The 19163-nt window shown below is 30.1% G+C and overlaps 1 protein-coding gene across 8 annotated transcripts in view; it reads left to right on the forward strand.

The window, feature by feature from the left end:
* Window positions 1-19163, forward strand: part of LOC143223272 (solute carrier family 12 member 8) — a 55284-nt gene that overhangs the window by 34737 nt on the left and 1384 nt on the right. For 5 of the 8 annotated variants that reach the window (XM_076451019.1, XM_076451021.1, XM_076451023.1 and 2 more), the window contains 7 exons: window positions 3590-3736; window positions 3969-4274; window positions 5829-6033; window positions 7941-8023; window positions 9089-9206; window positions 10936-10993; window positions 13523-14762. In XM_076451019.1, the coding sequence (XP_076307134.1) occupies window positions 3590-3736; window positions 3969-4274; window positions 5829-6033; window positions 7941-8023; window positions 9089-9206; window positions 10936-10993; window positions 13523-13694 (1089 nt within the window). In that variant the 3' untranslated portion in view covers window positions 13695-14762. Of the gene's footprint in view, window positions 1-3589; window positions 3737-3968; window positions 4275-5828; window positions 6034-7940; window positions 8024-9088; window positions 9207-10935; window positions 10994-13522; window positions 14763-19163 lie in introns of those variants that run through there. The other 3 variants (XR_013012792.1, XM_076451025.1, XR_013012791.1) reach the window with 3 other exon arrangements.

Raw genomic sequence — 19163 nt, forward strand, 5'->3', positions numbered from 1 at the left:
ATTTATGCAAATATAATTAGTGTATTTATTAATACCAATAGGTATTAAAATGTTTGTGCTAAAGCAGTAACCAAAACAAATCACAGAAATCTCAGGTCACATAACTTCAGTGACATGTTTTTTATTTATAAAAAAGCAGGACACATGATAATTGTACATCTTTAAGGGACTGTTTATTTGTATGCTAAAAAGTAGTTATAACCCCTTAGCTAATTAGTGGTAAATATATTAATCCATTTGCTTTGGGCTTGGTATAAAATGCACAAGTTTGTATGCACATTTGCCTGTGTTAAGTATTTATACTATAACCTTAAATGCTTATGTGAATCTTCATAAAATTTGACACACTTTTAATAATGTTTACAAGTCTTTTGTACACACAAAACATCAGATTCTTTAAAGATTTCTTTTTGAAAATATTGAGTCTGATTTGTTACCTGAGTGTGAAGTGACTTGCATGTTATGATTAAAAACTATTCTTCATCCCAAAAATCTTAAATATTATTTGTATAATTTTTAAAACCTAAATACACTTTAAATGTTTGTTTTTAGTAAAATGTTATATTTTTTATTTTCTCCAGCCTAACATTTTACTGACCTCGTAACCATCATAAAAAAAAGGAAATAAATATAATTTTTTTTTCCATTCTATAATGATTACAAATTATAACACTAACACAAATATTTCATATAGATATCTTAAGTTTCATAATATTACATATTTATATTCTTATCATACTAATGATTTTCTTCATGCCTGGCTAACAATACAGAAGTTACAGTGATGAAGCACTAGTGTTGCCATATCCAAGAATGCAATGCTAGCCTTTACAAAGTGGCCTGTCTTAGCTATGTTTTAGTAGTATAGTATTTTGTAAAATAGTCACAATTCAATTATTATACATTATATATAGATTATTACAGGTTACAAACAAGTTCTTAAAATAATATTTCTTAAAACATAGAACTGTAAATTACCTCTTGTAGCTTGCTAAGCCCCAGGAAATTTGTCATGCAGAAGATGTGAAATGAAATATTTTTTAGGATTTATATATATATTAGGCAATAAAGATAAACTCATTAGTGTATTGCTCAAGATCTTAGTGTTCAAAGGGTTTGATTAAAAAAATATTAAATAATTTTCTTAAAATCAGGTCTTTAAAATCAGGGTTGAGTACATTATAGTAAAATAATTTGAAATATGCAAATAATTGTTACATGACAGTCACAGCCAATATGAAGTCACAGTGGAGTACATTACACAATAATGTTTGGAATGTTGGAGATAGTGTCACCAAAAATGTATCACTTTTGGGAAGGATATGTAACAACCCTTTTTTACACAAAATATTCATTAACACAAATCATAAAGATGTGTTTAAAGCAGGGATATATCTGATATTTAATAACCTTGAAAAATGAAGGAATATGCATCAATTTGGTGCACCAGAATCATCTAGAAAGAGATGTGCAAGAAGTCATACCCCAGCCATATTAAGCAATGAATAGTATTTTGTAAGGTGTGAGGATCTCTGAACACACAGGTCTGCATTAAGAGCTGTCCATGTTTCTAAGACAACAGAATGAAACATAAATAAGATCTTCACTTGTAATCCAGGAGAATGGGATATGGGTTACCAAAATTAAGTTTTCAGCTATATCTTCTGTTAAACCATTGTATACTTCAAGCAGTTGGAGAATGAAATATGCATTCAGAAGATTCTATATTAAGGCACACCATTGAATCCCTGGATGCAATACTGTTTTCTGAGTGATGAGACTGTTTAAATGGGAAACAGTACATCAGGCAGGTTACAGAAAGTAAGTAGAGAAGATTAATGGTGTTTGGAAACTATTCTGCGGGGCTCTTCAAGTTTCATGGTTGTCAAATAGAGCATAACTAGACATAGCAACATGAATTGTAATGATGTTGTGGAGCTAAAAAAATATAATTTACTTAACCCTCTGTATTAAGAGAAAAGTATTTTAAAGGCTAAAAAATGTAGACTTAAAGTTAATATTTTACTGGAAAAGTTGCAACTGTAAGGCCCAATATTTCATTCCTAAATATAGTCAAGTGTTTAAACCTGGCACAAAATCATGAAAACTGGGGTTGTGTTTAGCTTGTCAGACTGTAAGTGAAAGAGTTCATGATTTACACTTACTGCAAATTTGTGCTATTCACTTTGGAGTCGTGGCATGTTATGGCGATAATCAGCCAGCTATTCCATAAAAAGTAGTCTAAGAATAGATTACACAGGGGAACACTTTTTCAGTAACTTTGAGTTGCATTGGATATTTTAACTGATTCTGAAGGAGTTTTAGGCGCTGATTTCAAATCTGAAATTAGTTTTCTCTACAAGCTCTAGTTTGTATGCAATTTGAGGTTAATGAAATTGTACAAATGTGAACTTATGTAAACCATGTATAAGCATTTTCCGTCCATATATATAGATAGCTTCTAATATTTTGATCATTCTTCTTTTGTTTCAGATCAAACATGGCTTCCAAAAATAGATATCATTGCAGAAACAAGCCTGATGCCTTCTGCTACATATGTGAATGCTACACACTCAATCGTCAAAGACGTAACATATCCTCGTTCGTCAAGCGTGCCTACAAGGCATATTTTGAAGTTCAAATTGCATAAAATCTGTAGCTTGCAGACACAAACCGACTTCAGATTTGAAATCAACACACTCAAATTGACTATAGAAAGGTCTTTTTTCAAATGCAACAAAATGAGTGTTCCCCAGTGTTATTGGTGGTGTTGACAAGTTCTGTTTTCTATAATCTATCAGTTAATAATTTGGATGCCAAAAAAGTAGCTCCTATGTAGCTTTGCACTAATACCTAAAATAAAACTGAAAAAGCTATTGTCTTGTAAAGTGATTTAAATGTGTAAACATGATCGATTAATATAGTTGTGGGTATTTAACAATATAGGAATAACTCTAGTATTATCAGAATAAAAGATTCTTTCAAATTTGACATTTATAATCAAGAAGAAACAATACATCAGCATTCTGATTTGTAAAATTGGTTACTCAGTGGATGAAGTTTAATTGGCCCTACCTCAGAATTTCTGCCGATTATTGACTTAAAACATGTTGCCCTGCTGAAAAAGTGAAATTTGAGAGTAAATGAGATAGCTTGTGATATAAGTTATGAAATAAACTGTCTGAATTCCTAATGTTAATTAATTTAAGCATTTATAGCACCAGTTAAAGTAATGTTACAAAAGAATAGCTAACTAATCATATATTTTGAGATTGTATGGAAAAAATAGAAGAAAATATTGGATAATGATCAATAATGTTAAATTGATAGCATCTTTGTCTAATGTAAAAATATAGCTAAGGCTAGATGAGACAGTTTACTGTGCTTCAGAATTAACATCTTATCAATACAACTGTAATTTTGAGTATAAATATAAATAAGCAGCAGTTTCATTTTTAAACCTTTGTTTTTTACACCTTTATCTTGATACCTTAACACACTTTTGATTTGTACTGTTTGTGTGTGTGTGTGTGTGTGTGTGTGTGTGCATAGCTGTTGCTCAGGAATCACCATCTGTTACTATTGTTAGGTTTCAGCCATTGGTGTGATGTTACTCTCAGGACTCTATGTTTCTTCCATGTCATCTTGTCTTGGTTCTCTGTATGCTTCTCCTCACATCATTCAGAGCATGGCTAATGAAAACGTCCTCCCATCTTGTATGTTTCTAGGTAGAGGGGTAAGTAAGATGCTGTAGTGGTAGTGTGAACCTACGTGCTATTAATTATATATTGAAAGTTGTGTAATTTATATTAGTTTTACTTTGATATAAAACTTGATTCCTCTTGTTGAATGCTCCAGTAAGAAAATACAAGTATATCAAAATTATTTGTAATGTTTCTCAGATCCATCCTTTCTGTTAAGGATTCATTGTTACTAATTATTCAAATTAGTTTTTTATATTATTACAGAAGGGACCAAATAAAGTTCCTGTCTATGCGATAATACTGTTTGCTTTTGTGATCTTCATCTTCATTCTGATTGGTCAAATCAATACCCTTGCTCCAATTGTAACAATTCCATTTCTTCTGACTTATGCTGCTGTTGAGTATGCCTACTTTTCTTTGGCTATGACTTTTGATATCCAGCAACAAAGGGAAGAGCGGTATCATTCACAGGGAATGTCTAGTCCTGCATTTGATGTTAGTCAGGGATCTAAGAGGCTCGATCAGAAAACGTCTAAAGTGATTACTTATGGCTCTACATCTGGAAGCAAGGTAGATAATACATCATGGTTTTAATATGTTTTTATTTTATGTAAACAGATTTTAGTGGGAAAACTACAAAGTAGTAATAAAATTTTTCTGGAGTTCATGATTTTTATATTTTTTAATCTTCAGTATACTCTTTAATTTCTTATATTTATTATGTTTTGTAAAGTGGCTTAGAATATGATGTTAAAAGGTACTGTTGCTAGCTTTTGTTCATTGAGGAATAGAAAACGTAAAATTGTGTGTATGAAATAATTAAAAGGTTTATTGCTATTCTTTTAGATATGAAAAATGTTTAATTCCAGAAGTTTTAATTTTCATGAGTATTTTGTTCATAAGTTGAATGAATGATGCATTTTATGTAAACTGTAGAAATATAGTAGCTCATGCAATATTGTTTCATCTTGGTTAGTTCTCTACTTTGACTGCATTCATTAATTAGTTTTTGAGTAGCAATGATTCATGTTAGTAACAGATATTTTTGCAGAGGTACAAATATGAATAAACCAAATGATTCATGCAAAGAAAACAGATTATAATTCATTTTGCAGTTTAAAGGATAAAACTGTCAATTTGTTCCTTAAATTGGAAATGCAACTGACAGGTGAAAGTGTTAGATTTCACAGAAATAGATTTAGTGGTCTGAAAATATGCTAAGAATCAATTAAATTTCACATCTGAGAGACTTCTATGGTAACCATAGTATTTGAAAAATCCACTGACATCCAGGCAACTCCTTGAGCCACTTGTATATTTACATTGTTATAAGGAATAACAGAAAATCTCAGTAAAATAGAAACTTATTTGCTCTACAAGTAATATCAGAATTAATATTTGCTTAAAAAACCAGTACAATACATGTGAAAAATGTGTAGAATATTTATCAATGCACTGAACACTTCTGAACCCTATTGTCCAGCAGCAGATTGGTCATGTTCTGGAGAAAGTTGAATAATAGTGCACATACCAACTATAATTCTACTTGAAGGCTTTATGCAGATGTGTAACTTCTGATATAGTAAGTTTGCTGATTATGTTCATGATATTCAACATATCACAGGCTATAATGAGACCATTTTCTGTCATGTAATATCCAGAGTTGGGGGGATGATATTCACATAACTTTGGCTCCTGTAAACATGCTAATTTTAACTAACATGCATCACAAAAGTTTTTTTGAGCAATATGCATGTGTTTTTGTTATTGTTTTTGTAAAACTTTACAGGGTAATTGGTTTTAGGTATTTTAATTCCCTTAGTGAAGCAAACTGAGAAGATAGTAGCTAAAAGCAACAAAATCAAATTCAAAACATTTCAAGGTTATGGGAAATCAGATTATTGGATATAGTTGTGATAAAATTGACTACTGCTAATATAATACAAATACTTCTAATGTTGCTAATACTTATTTCCCTGTCATAATGCATCATTTTAAGGATGTGTTCAATTTGCATTTGCAAATTTATTTGTGCTTATAAATAACCATATGCTTGTTTTTTCTAATGTAAAGGCTTTTCATTCGTGATTTGTTACATTTTTTTCTTTTTGTCTTTCAATACAGTATACTAGTGACTTGGACCAGTTGTTCCCAGAACGTTTGAGACACAAACAACAAATGGTTCGCCAGCCTAGCAGTCAAAGCACTAATGAGTCTCCTCTGACTTCACCAGATGAGCATAGCTCTGTTCAGAGTGCAGAATCCACAGGTGATACCAAGCCACGTTCTGATGTGAATGTTACAGACAAATCTTCCCTTTTAGACAAAGGTGAATTTTCAGGGATTAATCATTTCATGTACTTTCTATTTACATTTGAAGCCAGATTCCTAAATTATTAACTATTTGATGCTTCAGAATGGTTAAATTGTTTTGGTTAAAAAAAAAAAAGCTTTTCATGATCAGCATAGAATTTGTAATTGTCAACAAGGATGAAAACAGTATTTACCTAAAGTGTAGTAGTAGTAAACAAATAAATGTTAGAATGAGTATTCTCAAATGTGAACATAATGAGTAAAATCCATTTGAAATTCTCTTGTGTAGAGAAGTCAGAAAAGCTGACTGTACATTTTACTAATTTCTCCAGGACAGTCCTGTTCCTGATGAGGTAGCAATATTTACTTGTACTAGGATTTAGGAATCTGATTAATAGTTTTCCCAAAGCAGAATCTCTTTCTCGTGTTAAAGTAATTAAGGGCAGTATAAATTTTGCAGATGTATCAAATAATGTATTGATGCTTGTTTATACTTTAATTTGAAATGTTTTAGCTTATTTTTATTTTCTATATATACACATTATTGCAATGTGTGCATAGAGTTTAATAAATAATGTGAGTATAGATTACACACTAATGTTTTTAAATAAAAACTAATTTGGATTACATTGTATCATAAATGAAAGATCTCTCATTCCCAAAAATGTTAGTTTTAAACAAAACATTTCCATACATTTTTTTTTTCAAATTAGTAGAGAAAAAGTAACAAACGAAACAGCAGTTAAATGTATAATTTCTTTCACTAGGCTATCTAAATTCATTAAAGATATTTTGATTGGGGGAAAATTAACTTGTATGAAACTTTTCAATAAGTAATATAATTCCAGTTCTAGTTTTTCTTTGCATTAAAGAAAGGCTTTTAACTTCATCAGAAGACAGAAAAACTGAGAAACAGAGCAAAAAAATTAATTTTCACTTCCATTAAATTATATACACAACTAGTTGTAAAATAAATATATTCTATAAATCTAAATAAATCAACATAATTTTGTTGTTGTTGTAGTTTTAAGTTTTACTTTAAAGTTACAGATCAAAATCTCAAGTTTAATCCCAAATTCAAAAACTCTAGACTTATGAGTGTATGATATTTAAGATATTTAAGCTGACAAAGTATATATCAGATGGTATGACATTACATCACAATATTTCGGAAAAACAGAAATATAATCTGTTTTGAAACTTGGATAAAGCTACAGAGGAATCATTAAAAAGGTAACTTTGTATTGTTTACATTCCACAATTTTGTTTATGAATAATCCAATAACAAATTTCAAAGAATAAACTGTTTTTGTCATGTTTAATGCCATACATTGAAAATTAAGCTGTTTCATTAAATTTTGAATGTAATTGTAAAAGGATGTGATGTGTACACTATCTACCACCCATGTGCAATATTGGATGTACTGTTTACTTCATATTTCTTATTCATAACAACTGGCTTTCCTTTCTTGTTTGACTAACTAAAATGTAATTATAAAGAAATAATTTTTATGTGATTTATAACTTGTTTTTAAATTTTTAAACATCAACCATTATCATACTCTGAAGTCATGTTGCACACTTAGCAAAACTGTTAGTTAAGCACATCAATCTTTTCTGTTTCAGTTTCCTTCTTATAAAGTTTGAGTTATATAGCATGTAGTGTCCATATTAGTACCTCAAATTTTTGAACTGCTACACAGTCATTTTTATTTAATGTTAATTAGCTGCATCAGATTTAAAATAATAAAAGAAATTAATGCATTATATTAATAGTTTAATTGCCTCATTTGAAACTTATTATTTCACAGCTAATGAACAGTAGTCTTCCAAATGTAATTAAAAAAATTTTTTTTAAATGTTAAGTAAATTAAACAATGTTTGATCTGTAAATAACAATTCACGTTCTTCACTCTTCAATAGACCATCAACTCTGGCCTGAAATAAGCAGAAAGACACGTGCATGGTACTCAGTTCTTTGTAACAGATGGATAGCTCTGATCGGGGTGAGAATGACCTGTACATATTTTACATTTTTCTTTCATTGTTTCTTGCAGAAGATGGGTATTTTTGGATCAAAAAGTAACATTTCCATGATTTTGTGCTTTATTCTATACCTGAGTTCATGTCTTATTTCTTTAACTTGTTTTCTACAAGACTGTTCTGCTGAGAAAGTTTGGAAATCCATAATACAGTGGAGCGCCGTTAAGCTGTGGTATTTGGGGGGTCAACCTGCTTAACCGCGGCTTAAACCTTTGTGACTGAAAAGCCGAAGTCACCAACAGCTCCGCCGAGGAGCCTCATCTGGGCCATTGCGTGATCATTATATCAGATTATCGAATTAAAAATAATACTTTAATTATTGATCACTTTTTTTACGGATTTACTGTGGATTAACTTTAATGTATGGAGAGGTGTGATTTGGTAACAATGGCAGCCTCCATAAAGCTGACATAGAGAGCGGATAAGGTAGATTAACGGTCGATTTCTATTGTAATATATTTTATTTATTTCCCAAATTAAAGCAAATCCTTTTTCAATATCCCCTTGAAGTTATAAAGCCAGGATTAAATTCGTAAGTCGCGTTTTTACACGTTCTTAAATTAGTGGTGAGCCGCGATAATCTTCGCTCACAAGACTTGCTACAGCGGCTTAAGCGATTTTGCGGTTTACTGGTCCGCGGCTTAATGGCGCTCCATTGTATATTCACAGTCATAATTACTAAGAATATTCATTAAATAACTCGTATTATGAAACAGCATAATATGTGTCATGTGAATCAAATTCCAAAGTAACCATATTAAGTGTAAAATTAAAACAACAGTTAGATTATATTTAATACAGTTGTTTGTTTTGTGTTGCTTTAGTTTGCAAGTGGATAATATTGTTCTACAAATATTATTGGTATAAGTAAGTTTTGTTGTATTAAAGATAGCATTTGATTAAATTGAAAACTTAAGTTCATTTTGAAGACATTCAGCTATTCTGTTACATTTGAAATGGTAGAGATTTAAATTGTAGAATGGATTGAGGACTAAAATGAAGTTTGTTTGTTTTTTATTACTCCACAGGCTTTAGTTAAAGTGGTAATAATGTTTCTAGTCCAGTGGGGATATGCTCTTTCTGTAGTAATGGCTGTTGCTGTTATGTGGTTTTACATTGGCCAAGTGAATCCTGGAATATTTCCTGGTAAGTGAATTTTTTTCTTTAAAAATGTATGAGATTATGCATGTGTATATCAAGTTTTATTTAATTTTAATTCACTGATACACCAGTCTGTTGTCAATTTCAGTTTTTACTTAATTTACAGATAAAATGGGTGAAGTTCGGGTATTAGAAAGATTATTTGTAAATGTATCTTTGATAGTAAACATTTAAATAGACAAAATATCTTTCTCTCCCCTACTGAAATGTCACATTAAGTTTTAAGTGTTAATCTTTATTATTGTATAGTTAAGCTAAGTTTAAGTTGAGTTGTTTCTATTGTTGCTTTTGAACAATGCTTAAAAGAAATGAAATTTATAAATGCTTATAATATTACATTACTCACATGCCATTAATAAACAGTTAAATTTCTTGTATAAAACTATTTTTATAATAATTTTTCTTCCTTTCATTGTGGTACAAAAAAACAAACTTGATCAAACTTTTTTCTATTAACTTTAGTAATAATAAAAACTTCTAATTAAAGTTAGCTTTGTATTTATAGTTAAATGTAAAATAAATATTGTTATCAGTGTTGCTATGTATCTACTCATAAAGATTGAAGTATTATGATGACAAGAAACCCACTTGAAGTAAAAATATATTCTAAAGACAGCTGGTATGGGTATTAAAACTAATTAAAATAAAGTAGAGAACAAGGGAAAAAACTTAAAACACAACATTCCAGTGAACAATAAATTCATTCAAAAACCAGGCACAAAACTAAAATCCATACTATGTAAAAACTACACTGAAATCATAACACCAACATTATTTATAAGATACAATGCAATAACTGCCATGGCTTTTATATCAGAGAAATAAAAAGAAAAATGGGAACCAGATTCAAAGAACACAAAAAAACACCTTTGCAAGTTTTTGAAACCCTGAAATATCTAGCCCCATATATACAAAGAATATTTAAGTAATTTGTGTTTTAAAACAGTGTAATATAGTGTGGAATGTATTATGTGAACCAAATTCCAAACTAACCTCATCTTGGATTTATGTTTTCTGATTTATTTATGTGTGTAATAATATTGACATAAGTTTTTCTTGTATTTTCTAGCTTTAAACTGTAAAATGTTAAAACTGAATTATTCAATTATTGTGTGATAATAACATGGTTATGTATTTTTAGCTAAGCAAAATGTAATGTGGCATTAGATTTTTTGTCAGTAGTTTAGCTTGGTGTTTCTCAGTCAACTGTCTGTGAACCAGTGCTTGTTCATTGCAACCACCTTCCTGGTCTGTGTGATTTCACAAAACCAAGCAGAAACTGACAGAATATTCATATGTAAATCATAATAGTTTTTTGTTCTTGCATTTTATTGGTCTGTGACAATTTAGAGATGCAGTGGAGTTGGTCCTTGATATTGAAAAGATTGAGAAATGCTAGTCTAGGTTACATTTTAAGTTTAGTACATTTGTGCTGTCTTGTGTTTATTTTTTTATTTTTTTGCAGGAACTTTGTAAGAGAACTATGACAAAGAAACATTTCTTAATTACATGCAAGATTATTAAAATGTAGTTGGTATATTGTGTAATTGTAATGGAAGACAATGAATTTTACCTGTTGGATTCCTCTTTTAAATGTTTTGCTTGAGGCAAAACCAAACTCCTGAAATTTTTCATGTGAAAAATCAATGATTTAATGTTTAATTAGTATCATTATAAGATCATAATGTGTGTTCTTTTGTTTTTTTTATAATAGGTGTTGCACAGTTCAGACTGTTACCATGGTTGAAGAATTTATTTTTGAGATGTATTGGGTAAGATTTGCACTACTTACAACTCATACAGAATTAAGTTACAGAAATTCTGATTTGTTTATGTAATGCACTGTAGTGACTTCAGTGATTGCAGGATTTATTCAAAGCAAAATGGATCTAACAGAATAGTTTAGTTGACTTTTTTTTCAGTAAAAATGTAGCATATTTGTTCACCAAAAGTGCCTCATTTTCTTTGTACTGAGGAGACAACACTCTTGCCTTTAGGCACTCTTAAACAGAACTAATTCACTGATATTTGTCACAGTTCTTAAAATGCATAATATAATATTCTGTTTATATATTATAAAACTAAAAGAACAAAGGTGACATAGTGGCAAGAGAAAATAAAGAAATATTACCTGTTTATATTGGAGTTAAAGTACTAGTTTACCAGTGGAGTATAATGTAATATATTTACCTAACTCAAAATTCTTTCCACATAGTTTCAGAGGATTTGTTTTTCCACACTAAGAAAAGTGTCAAATAATAAACATTTTTTAAAGTTAAAAAAAAACTCAATTCTAAGCTAAAAAAGTTTACAGAAAATAACAAATAGAAGTGAATAAAATTCTGAACAACTATCACAGAAAAGTGTGAGTTACACCCTTGTGCAAATTAATTGAAACAAATGGTCATTTTACAATATTTTCAGCATGGCAACCGGTGTAGGCTCGCTGGACCTGCTGATTTCCTTTAATAATCATTTTTTCACACAGATGGCATCATTAGCTGTGTTTTGCAGTACGGTCGATCTATTTTTGGGATATATATGACGAAATTTTGAGGAATATTACATCATTCAAAATTGCATTAGAAGGGCAAGGAAACCAGTCAAAAAAACAACTCTTTACCAATGCGAAGAAAAAAAATGTAACAGTGGGGTCTGAAATACAAGAACTGGACGCAAGAACAATGGAGGAAGGTATTATTCAGTGACGAGACTCATTTTTTCGTACAGGGTCAAAGAAGTTTGCATATTTGCAGATCTTCAGGTGAGAAACTTCAAGAATCTCACATCAATCAGTTCGTAAAACATCCCTCGAAGAAGATGTTTTGGGGCTTTTTCAGCTACTATGGCGTCGGAGCCTTACATATCGTAGAAGGTATAATGCAAGAACCACAGTACATCGAAGTTTTGCAGAAAATAGCCGTTCCAGAATTGAAAGAGATTTACAGATGGATCTGGCTCCGTACCACACATCGAAACTTGTTAAGAATTTTATGACGACAACGCGAAAAAGATGCTGGACTGGTCTGAAAACTCTCCGGACTTAAATCCTATTGAAAATCTTTGGGCGATTTGTAAAGAAGGACTTCGGGCAAAAGACTGTAATATGCAAGATAAGCTAATTGAGGTGTGGTACCGCGATCCAAAAATTAGTAAAGATTGTAGTCAACTCGTGGACTCGATACCAAAGCAACTTAATAATCTGCTGAAAAATAAAGGCGGTCATATCATGTATTAATTTGTGAGTAATTTTTGGATTCTCAGAAATAAAATGCAAAAAAATTGAAAAAATCGTAATTTTCAGTCTTGTTTCAATTAATTTGCCCCAGGGTGTATGTTACTGTAGTTGTGATGGATACAGAGAGGAAATGAATAAAGTATTTTTTTAGTGTAATTTAACTACTGATCTTATGATAATGAATGTATTGTGTGTGTGAGACTGAAATAACAAATGCGATGCTAGCTTTAGAATGCCATCACAAACAAAACTCCATAGAAAAATTCGCACTTCAGATACTCAAGATACAGAGAATTAGAAAAATAAGTCTAGTTTGTATAACAACTATTTCATTATTATAGAGCACAATTTTAAGTAAAAGATCTCTTCTCACAACAAGAACCCAACTTTTACTAGGACTGTAAATGAGGGTGTGATTATATTTATTGATGTAATTTGTAAATAGTCTTAAAATTTGACTTTTCATTAAAAGGTACCATTGTTGATATGTAAAAATATTAGTTTATTTCACCACAGTCTGAACACACTTCCATCACAGATATTTCCAGAAAAATTAGATATAAATATTACAACTAGTGTTGTTTTCGTTAGTCTTTAATTTTTATTATTACATTTTTATCAAATATTGTGTGTAATAAATAAAGTTTTTCAGTCTTTAATGACTAAATGAAAATGTTTTTATAAGCTTCCTCTGATGATTTCCTTAAGTGACCAACATTCTTCTGGAAATGTTGCCATTGCTCAGCCATTCTAAACCTAAGTTAACTAAACTGTTTATTGTAAGTAGTGGATAATCATCAGAATGTTATTGTCACTACTAGTTTAAAACTTGTTATATATTCATTTTGCTGGAGCATCTAAAGAAAAAGTATTACTTCAATAAATCTGAATATTTGACAATACAGTTTTGAAACTTGAATATAAACTCTTTGAAAGTGACCTAAACGTAAACTATTTAAGTAAAAAGCCGATCACTCTAAAAAAAAACACTTACATTGAGTTCTTATATTTTCATGTATATATCTGTATTTTGTACATAAATTAATTTTTAACTTCTTTTTAGGCAAAATCCGCCAGATTACGATCAGATAGTTGTAACACCAATGCACCCAGGAATGGAAGTAATGGCAGCTCAACTTACAGAAGAAAATAAAGATTATGCAGCACGAGAACGATACCATCAGTCTACAACAGTGAAAGGAAACAAGGAATTTAGAGGAGTTGAAAGTGATTGAATAGCTTTCTGAGGCTATCTCAGTGACTACTGGAGGCTGAGCTGAGGTTAATCTAACATCATATTCTTATTTATTCACATGATATTGACTGTCAGAAGTAATGAAGTAACATTTACAAAATCAGCAAAAAATGTTTTAATTTATGCTTTTCTGTCAATTTTAAATTACATTCTTATGTTATTGGAAATAGGCATAATAACAGTTTGTCTAGCATTATAAAAAGTATATAGTGTACTGATGTATGTGTGTACACTGATCATGTGTTTGTTTCAAAAAATAACTTGCATAAAAATGTATCTTTTGCAACTGCATGTATTGTTTCCTGTTTGGAATTACTGATATGAAACATTTGTAATTCAAGTTGCACCTTAATACACATTTTCATCCATGTTATGGATTTTGGGAACATTTGGCACATAAAGTTTACAAATGAACTAAAGTTGAGTAATGTAAGACTTCTAAAATAGTGACATATTTGAGAGAGAAAATGTTATGTACACACTATACTTTGCAATATTAAAGACTAGAAGTATGGCAGAGTAAATAATTCATTGCTATCCCATCTGTTTTAGCCATTATCTATTTATGAATTTAATTAAAAGTATTAGATTAATATCTGCTGATTTAAGTTTGTGTGGATCCCATAATTGTAGGCTCTGTGAAATGTATGTCAATGTGAGATTGCTGACATACCCTGTAGGTCCTTTGCAGGTTGTAAGATGTATGCACGTTAATGACTTTAAAAAAAGAAAAGTATAATCACTCCTATTTTTTTATGTATGTCAAGATTAACAGAACTTGCATTTACATAAACAGGTTACAAGTTGCAGATCCATTACAAGAACAAGTTCACAATCCTGTTACATGTAATATTCAGGTTAGCTATAAATAAAGGATACTTAATAGGATCTCTTATTTATATGTTTAAGTCTATAAAGGAAAGTGTGTTGTTTTAAGCTTTACACAATGTTATTTTGTCAAGCATCACTTCTGTATCATGTTTATATTTTGAACAAATCATTTGTTTTTGTTTATCATCGTTTGATATAAAATCCCTTGATTTTGCTCAAATTTGTATACATTGTGTACTGAATTATTTTCAATATAGTTCAATTTTTTCAATATAGTCCTATAGATTTGGTGTGCGGTGAGTTAAACTGCAAGTATATAAAATGTTCCTTATCTCAAGATGCTATAGCATCTCAACTGATAGTGTATACAACTCCCAAATTTTGCTTAGATGGTTGAAGATATTTAGTTAAAACTTTTTTGTTACAGGTTATTGGAAATTACTGTTTTGTTTTTACATGATTTAAAAATGCATATATTTTTAATATTTCATTATGAAAAATGTTTGTAGTAACTATCCCTGGTTCTCTTTAAACTTGATTTAAAAAAAAAAATTATTTCAATCAAACTAGTATTTTTTAATTAGATGATTTACACAAGGAGGTAATTTCCATCATAAAGACCTTTCTTTTGAAGCATGGGAGTCCTTGCCCTTTACCAGTTGCTAGCTGCTGGACCATGGAAGTCTGTCCTCTTGAGTGATGAATCTTACCACTCAACTGAGAGGAAGGTAGTGGCATTCTGCAAGTGTTGATGGTGTATAGCATTTCCTACCATAGACCTGATGTATGATTCCAGATGTTGCTAGGTTTTGGTTGTACCACTTATGCCATATTACTGTCCATATATCTGACTGATTGCTTTTTTTTTTTACCATGGCGTTCCTCCTCCTTACCATCCACCGGAGGTACATTGGTTAGAGATAGCCCAATTGTGATTAAAATCACGGCAATGGAATGACATCTATCCTACTGCAGACCTGGCATATAATTCCATGTGCTGCCTGGTTTTTAATGAAGTACTTTGTAATGCCATGAATATATATCTATCATTGCACTTTACCCCTCAGACTGAGAGGTTCCTCCCAACAACCATTCTTTGGATGTACATTCACAGAGGGTCTGGTGTTAGTTGATAATGGTTCAGCTAAGTAAGTCCTTACATATGTACTGGCTGGACTAGATGAAAAATGCCTACTGCTGCTAGGTTACGGACTGAAGATATACCCTAGGTTTGCAGTCCCTCTTCCCACCATCTGCTGGATGTTGGTTCCTGACAGATCTGGTTTTGGCTGTGTTGGAAATATGTGCAAGTGGAGATGGATTTTGATACAGAAGCTTGCTTTCCCTGAATCAGATGTGGTGCACTCTTTTTCTGAAATGGGATGTTTTCTCATTTGATTCCACACCTTCTGGATTTTCTTTGGGCGCTTCCTATAGGTGGATAATTTCTTCCATGGCCCTCCACTAGTTGTGTGGGATTCTGGCTATTTTATGGGTGGAGGTAAGATATTTTCCTGGAAATTAGCATTTTTCCACACTAGAAATGTATTTCTGATAGATGCTTGTCTCTCATCACCCAGCCTCCTTTCTTCTAGTTATATATGGTGTAGGTCTTCCAAGTGGTCTCAAAACTTGATTAATGAATGCAAATGTAAACAAATGTTGGTTATGATAGGATTTGTCATGTTCATATTGGTGGAGAGCTGTTGCATGGTCATTTACATATGAATTTGCAGAAACAGGAGGTGGAAGAGCATTGAAGATTTGTGCCAATAGAGGACAGTACAAATCAAGAGTTATTTCGTGAGAGAAGGTATATATTGGAAATATATTTTAAGTGTAAGAAAATGTTAACTTTTCTTATCTTAATTTTCAGAATTTGAAACAAATGTAGACATTTTTATAAAAAATAATTCAAAGATAACCTAAATATTACATCACCTGGAGAAATAATCATAATTTGAGTTGTTCTCAAAAAGTAGTTTGTGAGAAAAGAAAAATTTATCCTGAAACTTGCAGATAACAGTTAAGCAGGTGGTTTTTATGGTATTTGTTGCATCTAAACACTGTATAAAAATAAATTTTTTTGAGGTGAATCATTTTGTTGTACAGACCTCCTTCACACTGATGGTTCAAACATAATGAATTTGAAGATCACAACTGTATTGCTTTGCTGATGATGCTGTTGTGAAAATTAGAATAGCAATTATTTTAATAATGCAAGAGTAATTTATTTTGGATTGATCTGTATGGTATAAATATATTTTCTGTTGAAATCTTAATTGACTGAAGATGCAAAATCCTCTTTCTTGTGGTTTTGTTTCAAGGTAACTGTAAAGCTTGACTCTTCAGAACATTCTACTGTGCAAAGCAAACTAAGCTAGTAATAAATGACTTGTATACAGATCCTGTAAGGCCTTTAAAAGCATTTTAGCTGTAGGGTTTCTAGTTTAGTGATTTATTTTCTTGTTATATATATATTTCTTTTTAACATTAAGTGAAATGCCTTCACAATATCAGATTCTTTAACCCAATTTGTGGGCTATATTAAGTAGGTTATGAACAAGATGTATTTGTCGTAAGATAAGTTTAGGTTATATTTACATCTGTATTTAATAGTAGTGGCATTGAAAAATGCCACAAACTAAATAAATTATTTCATTAAAATTTTTATGTGTTACTTTGTTTATTAATAAGTTATCCTGACTTTGAGTTGGGTCATCAAAATAATGGATATATACTGATGAAGAAAAATTCAATTTAAAATAATAAACTTATGCATTTGGCAACTGTCTATTTAAGAGGCTCTAGTACCTGTCAATTTGGCCTTCATTATACAAAAGTATTTAATTTGTGAATGAAAAGTGCCATCCAGGTGCCAAGTGGTTCTAGTTTCAAATTTACATTTATAAATGCATTGTAAAGTTGGATTTTTCAAACATTTTAACTGGTTTTTGTCAACATTCTAGTCATGTGTAATAATTTTTTATCATATTTTTATAGTGTACAGTTACAATTTTTTTACTATTCTTATTGTCATGATTAACTCAAATCCAATTACAAGCCTTTTTATTAGAATAAAATGACCTTAATAACATTACTGATGTAATTGTTAATAAAAAAGAAAGAATCAGTTGTATATTATTTACAAGATTAATATTTCCAAGAATGCAACTTTTTAACTGTAATTTTTCAAAAGAAATATGCTACACGTTTAAAATATATTATTTGCCTTCAAAAACCACATCCTTTAGCTAGGTAATGAATAATAGTTTTGGATTATAAATTTGACATCAAAAAAGGCAGTGTACTTATATACTAGTGTGTTAGACTTCAGTATTTTTTACTATTAGATAATATACTTTCAGCATTGGAAATTTTAAACTGTGATATCTTAGCTGTAGATATTAATAATCTCTTTACTACTTCAGTAATTAGGGATCATAATTTAAATATGTTTTAAGGTTATTTCATTATTAATTTAGCACCTTTGGGATATAACCTAAACTTAGTACATTTAAGGTCTCATAATTATATTTAGCATACCTTTTTTCACTCAAGGATAAAAAGTAAAGTTTAAGATAAGACTAAACATAAGCACACAGTTATTAAAGTTTTAAACTGTAATAGTGATTATATAACCAAAATATTTTCATAAGTTAGTAAACACTGAACATTTATTATAACTTGAACCTCATTTTTCATTTCTTTGCTTAATTAAGCTACACTAGTATGTTCAGTAAAATACTAAGAGAATAAAATTAATACAGCTATAATTCTAAGCACACTTATTCTTTAAGATGTACCTTATAAAAAAAAAGACTTCAGTTAAAAATTAATTTGTAAAATACATATATAAAGTCTCAAAACATCTTTCCAAATATCTACCTGTATGTATGTTGAAAATAATTAAGTTATTTTAGTAATATTTATTACAAAAACAATTGGATACAGTATTATGAAATGTGTTTTTAGTATTTGATCTTAGTGTTCAGTAATTCATCTTGTTTGGAGAGATTAGGAAAGAGGTTCTGTTTTATGATTATATAATTAAGTGTATATTTTTAAAATGTTCATTGAAATTGAATGTTATGTTTTCTTTATGAAGCCAAATCTATATATATACTTTCAGCTTTACTTGCTAAAGGTTAGGCCTATTAAAAAATTCAAAAAATACTTTTGGGACATTATTTCTGTTTAGTAGTAGTAAAAATCTAACTTATAATGATCTGTTTGCAAATCTAGTAAATATTTTATATTTTTATGACTTATTTATTACTATTCTAAGCATTTGCAAAATCTGAATTTGTTTACATATTTGGGTAAAAATTCATTGAGCCTTAAAATCTTGTACTTTTTCCTATGGACTAAAATTTGACATATATAATGCAGTGCAAATATTCTGGACCTAACAAAGTAGAATAACGTATAATTTCTTATTTCTTAAAATTTCTCTGAACTAGTCCTTTTCTAAATTCTAGTAAGAGGTATATAAAAATTACATTCAAATTTTCAAACAGATGTATAGAATGCAAACTTTTTTACCTTTGTTAGGAACCATTTATTTTGTGATTGAACATCTTGAGGTAAATTCTAAATTTCAATGAGTTCTTAAAAG

Source organism: Tachypleus tridentatus, chromosome 8 (genome assembly GCF_004210375.1).
Source record: "Tachypleus tridentatus isolate NWPU-2018 chromosome 8, ASM421037v1, whole genome shotgun sequence".
Classification (NCBI taxonomy): domain Eukaryota; kingdom Metazoa; phylum Arthropoda; class Merostomata; order Xiphosura; family Limulidae; genus Tachypleus; species Tachypleus tridentatus.